Raw genomic sequence first — 7,248 nt, 5'->3', positions numbered from 1 at the left:
CCTCAGAGCTCACGTTCGTTCGTGTTCGATACATAAAAGTGCACATTGAATGACGGGAGACTACAATAGAACATATGTATAACCTAGGCTGCAGGATATTGAGCCATGGCGGATGCTGGAGCAGCAGGCTGCGGGATGGAGAATGGTCTATCATCAAGCTCACTGGTCCGGGCAGTTCAGCAAGGCCGGCCGGTATATGCGGGCGGAGCGGTTGACATGGGCATGATGCATTCAGCAAGCTCAACAAGGTGTATGATGTGCCAAAGGTGTTGCGTAGAGGCAGAACCGAAACACGATTGGTGGGCCGATCATACTCGGGGGGTGATGAAGGAGGCAAGGGTGGATTTGCGCGGTTTCGACATAAAGACGCGTTCGATACACTCAGGATACTGGCGGGCATGGACGTAGGTTGAAATCAACACGGCTGTCAAGCTCGCGTACACATGTGCTCGCGTCGTGGTGAAGAGCCTCTGAAGTGACATGCCTAGTTCCCCACAGTTCAGTGCTGCGAGCACAAAAACTCATTTGCACAAGTCTTAGGCGCAGAATTTCTGACGGGCGGACTCACGATTCTTGGGTGTAGAGAATATGGTCAGATTCTCGGATGCGGAGTATCTTGAGACTTGTATGACATGGTCAGACAAAAACCAACGCTCAACGATCAGATTCTCGAATGACCGAAATCGCGCCCGCGTGATGTTCAATATCTCCCAGATACTGTCACCACAGTCTCATCCATGCAGCTGTGTAGAACGTCTGGTTCACTTGGATCATCCGGGGGGGCCTCATTCGCACGTGATCTACACGCTCCCTGAGGAAGTGACCGCCTGCGCACCGCCAAGTTGCTGGTGATGAGTAAGGCGTTCGTGTATGCAGTCAGACATACATGTAAAAGTGCCTCTGATATATATTTGAGTACATTTGTGTTTTTATAAGCCCCCTGCAACAGAGAGTACCACTGCAGCCCAAATAGCTGCCAACGGCGGGCTACGGGCGCGGTATGTGTGCGCATCAGTCACGTGCGGACGAGACCCCCCCGGATGATCCAATTGTGGATATGGGCGTCAAGCGCCCATTGCCAATTCCCCTGCATAGTGTCATTCAGGACAATCATAGCACTCAAAATAAATATGATCTTGAACTGCAGACAGCAGTTGTTGCATGCAGACTGGTACAAATCTGTATATTTATATTTGCAAAGGTGGGTAGTCATATACATGGTCATGGTATAGGTACACACAGCTGCGAAATGTCCAAGGCTCGAGTGTAGTAGGCTGGGTGCAGTAGATGGCAGGAAGGTGCCCAAAAACAGCAGCATCGCTAGAGAGCAGTATTTCCGTAAGTATTAACATACACAGAGAGTCATTACATGGTCCTCTACCCAAACAACACGTTGTTGCTACCAAACTGGAACCCTTCACCCCACCCAAGTCTGCCATCACAGCGCAGCTCAGTGGCGGCACCAACCGACGTGATAACAGTCAGAGGGTACGCAAGGCTCAAGCCCTGTTGTGCCTTCCCCTGTGCGGTCTGCACCTGCAGCATTTCCATTTGGTCCTGTATACTACATCAGCCAGTCAATCAATATGTGTATAATTGCGGTGCATGCGCTGTTGGTGAGTAAGGTTTGGATGTCAGTCATCCTTGCAAACTGCCAAACTGTAGGGCACGGGAGAGAGAACGTACCCTTCACAGAAGTTACTCGGTGGCAAAAACTGGAAGTACCAAGCTATTGTGTTAAGATTGCAGTGCCAGTGATGGCTGCACCTTGTCCCAGGGCCAGCCAAACTCACACAAGAACTGCCAGGCTCCACTAATCACTGGCGCCCAAGGACGTCTAGTCCTTTCTGTGTTCGCGCTGGGAGTTGTGCACCTTGCAGTTAGAGCTTGTATGATCAATAACGCACAGCAGGTACATGAGTTGTCGCTCATATGCAGGCTGCCTGGAGGCTCAAGTCAGGTGTCAGCTGCCAAAGCAAGTAGGCACCACAATCAGCAACAAGACGCAAGTCGCAGACTTCTAGCTTTAAGCCTGCAATGCCTGATGAACATAGTGGAGATGCGTGGAGAGGTGGTGCAATACTGTGGCTTGCAGGTTGGCTCAGAGCGCTAGATGGCGTGCGGTGCTGCATGACACGTTCTGGGCATCATGCATTGTACAACAGCAGAGCAAAGGCCGAGTGCTATTGTTGGTGTGCCAGCCCAGAGCATGCAGCGACGCGCAGCGAGTTGTGTACCGGTCTCAGGCTGATGTCACAAGCATGGTGAGTGGTCCTTGGGCCTTGTGTCTGGGTCGTAGGCAGTGCAAGATGAGGGGTAGAGAGCACTAGCCATGGAGTATACTCCATGGCAGACAGATCACTACTTTGTGAGATTCTGGTTTGAGCACAACACCAGAGCAAGGATCATATATGAGCACATGGGAAACTCTGACCTGGTATTTTGGAAGTGCGGAGGGACTGGATGCGGTGGAAATAACTGCGAAGGCTTTCACCACTCTGTGGTCTCATCTGTTTTGGATGTTCCTAACTGATAGTTTGTGCATTTAAGTGTTGCATCGTTGAGATATGAATGAAATGATTATATTTGCAATGGTTGATACTCATACATGGATGTCGTCGAGGGCGGTGGCCCAGAAAGCTCGAATGCAGTGGGCCAGGAGCAGACAGCCGGAAGCTTTGCTTATGAAGCCGTGCCACTTTCAGCCAACCAGAAGCACTCCAGGGAGTGGATGACCTTCCACCAGCATAGCTGGTGACGGGTAATTTTGTAAGCATTAAATTATGTACGGACATGTTCGAGAGCAATAATTTTTTTAAATTTTGCAATGCTTGTGGGTTTTGAGTGAGCAACAGCGAGTTTGTTTGTGCCTTGGGAATTAGACTCATAGGCGCCAGCTGGCACATTAGCGCAAGCTCGGGTGCATGGCTGATAGTCACGTGACTTTTGAGCGTGCACGGTTCGGTCCATAACCCGATTCTAGGGGAATCGGAAGTGGACCAGACGCTCTAACGAGCCAGTGCACTTTGCTTTCAAAGTCCGATGCACTGGCCGACATTGTTTACACGTCGGAGTTAAGAGCGGATGGGAACGAGACTAGCTACTTACATCCAGATACTTGACACTTCATGCGTCCGCGCCCATTGAACAGAGTGGTAGGCCTAGGCGTCCACCACAGCAACTCTATCCCACCATTGTCCCATCTGCTGTAATTTCATTCCTGAACTGCGCAGCCCCGTACGTTCGTTCTCCTTGCTGCAAATTACCGTAAACCGCGGCGAGGTTTCAGTAAAAATTGACGGTCTATGGAGAACAGCGAACAGCGTTTACGACCAAGGTCTACGGGAGGATCGTCGGGAAAGAACCGGCTGCGAGATCGGGCCACGTGTTTGTCTTATCTCGCCAATTTCGTTTCTCACGATCTTCCTTGCCAGTCTCACGAGAGATTCTGCTTTGTGCTCTAAGGCTCCGATAGTCCCTGTATCAACTAAGGTGCCGGTGACGGGCAGTCGGGCACACAGCACTTACCATCTATGCTCCAGTCTCACAAACCGAGTTTGAACTAATACACGCGAGGCAGATAGAACGTGAACTGCGCTGGCATAAAATAGCAACGGTGGGCACGTTGTTCACCGTTCACTTGCACACTTACACCACGCCTGACGCTTGCACTCGCATCCTTGCATCACATATACTCCCTTTCGTGTATTCTCTCTCGCTCCAGACGATGTCGCCCGCTACAGGAGCCGATTTATCACCCGAGACACTGTCATCCATCCTGGACTGCCTCTTGCCGCTTCTTGCCGATTATTTCGACTACACCCCAGATAGATGGCGCCGATTGAAACACGAGCTCGTTGCGCCTAGCCTCGTGTGCAAGCACTGGGCGGAAGCCATCAGACCTATCCTCTTCCGACGACTCGCCTTGCGCAATGTCGAAGATGTACAGTTCTTGAAGGACATCGTCTATAGCCCTCGGTTCGCCATCTCATCTCTGTTCAGGGCCGTCAAGTGGATAGAGATCCATCAAGAAGCTACAGAGGCGAGATCTTGGCTTCACCACGTCCATGGACTTTCAACTCGACTCCAAAAGACAAGGTTCAAGTGCATCGTCATGAGCCGCACGGACGATCTTGCATCAATGACCGGCCGTTGGGCCCCATTTGACTCGATACCGAGCGTTACTCCATCCTACGTCCGACTTTCTGTTCTCACCCTGAATGGGCTGGTGTTCACGAGCACGACCGAGCTCGCACGGCTCGTCGACAATTTCTCCACGCTCGAGGACTGCTTCTGCGACCAACTCACCTTCCTTGACCCGTTGCCCGTTTTCCAGTCACGCAGAATCCGACGGCGTGCTCCGTTGGCCTTCTCCAGGTGCAGGATACAGCAATGCAAGGGTATGGCAGTTTCCGTCCAAGCAGCGCTAGCTGCTGATATCCTTGCGGCCGCTCGCCGCATGGGCCTTGACGAACACACATGGGATACAGCCCTTCAAGCACTGCTTGTGTTGGTACCAAACACATTCGACAGCACGCCTGTGTATCTTAATAATCAGAACGGCAGTATGTTTGGTGCGTCTTCTAGCTCATGCGAACAGTGCAGAGCTCACCAGCTCTTCCTCACTAGATGCGGTGAGAATCGAGTGCCGTCCACTCGGTCAAGGCGTGTCTATCAATGATTCTATCAATATCGACGTCAAGGTTTGCCGGCCAAGTGTGGACCGGGGTGCGGAGTCTCCATTCGCGCATATCTCGAGCATCGCATTGGGGCTTTCATTCGCGGATGTCGAAGCCGTGGATACATTTAATTGGGATGTCTTGAGAGTCGTTGTCGATTCCCCACACATGCGCTGCCTTCGCATCAACTATTTCGTATCGCACGGCGGCGTGAAGAGGATCCTGTGCTCCGTGTTGCGCCGCACGCAGCTGACCTGGGCTCTCGAGTCAGGCAAACTGCAGTTCGGATACCGCTATGGGGACGGATCGGTTACAAGCGCAGACATCTTGTCTGTGCCGACGGAGCACACTGTCGATGATACCACGATCACCCTGGACATCGCTGAACAAGCCGAGTGGTTGCTATACCCGGTTCTACGCCGTTACCCGGGTCGCACTACAAGAGAGGAGTACGTACGGCAGCTCGTAGCCGAGCGCACGAGCAGAGTATCCAAGGACACGGGCTCAGAGATTGTGCCATCTACCGCAGATAGCACTCCGTACACAGCGGTCGACTAGGCCCAGGAGATGCCGGAGGCCACTATGCAAGGAGGCGAAGAGTACGACGTAGTGGGCGGTGGAGATGAAGAGGATTATCCTTCGATGGAGCTTTAGGGCGAGCGTGGACGTATTATCGGGCGGGCGAACAGGCTCTGGGGTAGGCGCGAGTGTGGGCAGAAGCGACTTCCACAGAATTTTTAGGGCGTCGTGTCTCATTTTGGAGTCTTCACTTTAATTTGTCATGGTTTAGGTCACTAGCTCAGACCAGCTTCGGTTATTACTCTCTATATATCCTGCACATTTTTCTTGCTTCATCTTTCTTACCCCATCGCTCGCCCCTCTGTATTTGTAGACTGATGTGCACGAGCAAATTAAGAGACGGAATAAGACAATGTATTTCCCCTGCTGCAGAGCGGTGCTTAGTGCCCGGCCCGAGATCTAATAGTGTGCACCGCACGGCAAAGGGAAGATCATGTCGCTTGTCGAGATGTATGGATATGGATACAGAAACGTCTTGAAAAAGCGATTGGAAATCGACGATACGGAAGAGAGATACATAATCTGGGCCGCTCTCGAATATCAATGTGGCTTGAAATTCCAACAATCAGCTGGAAGACCGCGAGATTTTCTGGGCACAAAAGCACATTGGGGGCAATGCCGAGGATCTGTCAGACTATGGATACAACTAGCCAGTTTAGAGGAGCCAGGTTCCAATAGGACACCAAACTGACGGATATCGCGACAGAGGTATAAGCCCGGTGACCAAATGTGCGAAGCGCGACGAATCTGGATTTAATTGGCATAAAAGAGCTGTCAAAATATCCGAAAGCGCGACGCGTCGCGAAATCCGTACGGAAGGTGCTTACTTCCTGTGCATTCTCCGGCCCCAATGCAGGCTGCGATGGATTACAGCACACACGTTGCAGTGCTCCGGATCCTTGACGGTACCGATGATACTGGGACAAGCATGAATGCGAAGTTCGAACCAGGACGCAGGGGGCGTTCTGGCGAGATTTGCGCTGTTGTTGCGCCTAGAATACAGAGAAGGAGCCGCAAATAATTCTGCATGAGAGTTAAGGTGGCCCGTTTGCCGCAAAGAGACGAGGCCGATGGGAGATACTAGTCAAGCGGCCAATAGACAAAGTATGCCACGCCAAGATCAAGGGAACGCACAACGAATGAGTCCCGCTATCTCAGCTACCTCCTCCAGCCCAGAATGCGTGCATACGCGATGTTTTCCGCTGAGTGGCTACACAGCTGCACGGATGAGACTGTGGTGACAGTATCTGGGAGATATTGAACATCACGCGGGCGCGATTTCGGTCATTCGAGAATCTGATCGTTGAGCGTTGGTTTTTGTCTGACCATGTCATACAAGTCTCAAGATACTCCGCATCCGAGAATCTGACCATATTCTCTACACCCAAGAATCGTGAGTCCGCCCGTCAGAAATTCTGCGCCTAAGACTTGTGCAAATGAGTTTTTGTGCTCGCAGCACTGAACTGTGGGGAACTAGGCATGTCACTTCAGAGGCTCTTCACCACGACGCGAGCACATGTGTACGCGAGCTTGACAGCTGTGTTGATTTCAACCTACGTCCATGCCCGCCAGTATCCTGAGTGTATCGAACGCGTCTTTATGTCGAAACCGCGCAAATCCACCCTTGCCTCCTTCATCACCCCCCGAGTATGATCGGCCCACCAATCGTGTTTCGGTTCTGCCTCTACGCAACACCTTTGGCACATCATACACCTTGTTGAGCTTGCTGAATGCATCATGCCCATGTCAACCGCTCCGCCCGCATATACCGGCCGGCCTTGCTGAACTGCCCGGACCAGTGAGCTTGATGATAGACCATTCTCCATCCCGCAGCCTGCTGCTCCAGCATCCGCCATGGCTCAATATCCTGCAGCCTAGGTTATACATATGTTCTATTGTAGTCTCCCGTCATTCAATGTGCACTTTTATGTATCGAACACGAACGAACGTGAGCTCTGAGGCTCTGTGGGCGCCATTCTGTTGCGGGGAG

General features: G+C 51.9%; 2 protein-coding genes across 2 annotated transcripts; both read left to right on the top strand.

The window, feature by feature from the left end:
• The first annotated feature begins 3,136 nt into the window (after positions 1–3,136).
• On the top strand, positions 3,137–5,674 carry PHACADRAFT_132023 (uncharacterized protein). The gene is made up of 2 exons (XM_007402386.1): positions 3,137–4,574; positions 4,630–5,674. The coding sequence occupies exons 1-2, from the start codon at positions 3,728–3,730 to the stop codon at positions 5,235–5,237; spliced, it is 1,455 nt and encodes a 484-aa protein (XP_007402448.1). The 5' UTR covers positions 3,137–3,727; the 3' UTR covers positions 5,238–5,674.
• A 974-nt stretch (positions 5,675–6,648) lies between these two features.
• Positions 6,649–7,136, top strand: PHACADRAFT_265919 (uncharacterized protein; the record flags this gene model as incomplete). Its single annotated transcript, XM_007402385.1, has 3 exons — positions 6,649–6,704; positions 6,831–6,974; positions 7,058–7,136. Coding segments are annotated over 3 exons (279 nt in total), but the record flags the coding sequence as incomplete, so codon positions are not given.
• Positions 7,137–7,248: the final 112 nt, after the last annotated feature.

This window comes from Phanerochaete carnosa (assembly GCF_000300595.1).
Source record: "Phanerochaete carnosa HHB-10118-sp unplaced genomic scaffold PHACAscaffold_133, whole genome shotgun sequence".
Taxonomy (NCBI): domain Eukaryota; kingdom Fungi; phylum Basidiomycota; class Agaricomycetes; order Polyporales; family Phanerochaetaceae; genus Phanerochaete; species Phanerochaete carnosa.
The sequence above is the reverse complement of the archived record's forward strand: the minus strand, read 5'-3'. Positions and strand labels throughout refer to the sequence as shown.

Coding starts and splice junctions, on each gene's coding strand:
- PHACADRAFT_132023 (XM_007402386.1), top strand. CDS start 3,728: ATGTCGCCCGCTACAGGAGCCGATTTATCACCCGAGACACTGTCATCC. Junction 4,575..4,629: donor TCAGAACGGCAGTATGTTTG/GTGCGTCTTCTA, acceptor CTTCCTCACTAG/ATGCGGTGAGAATCGAGTGC.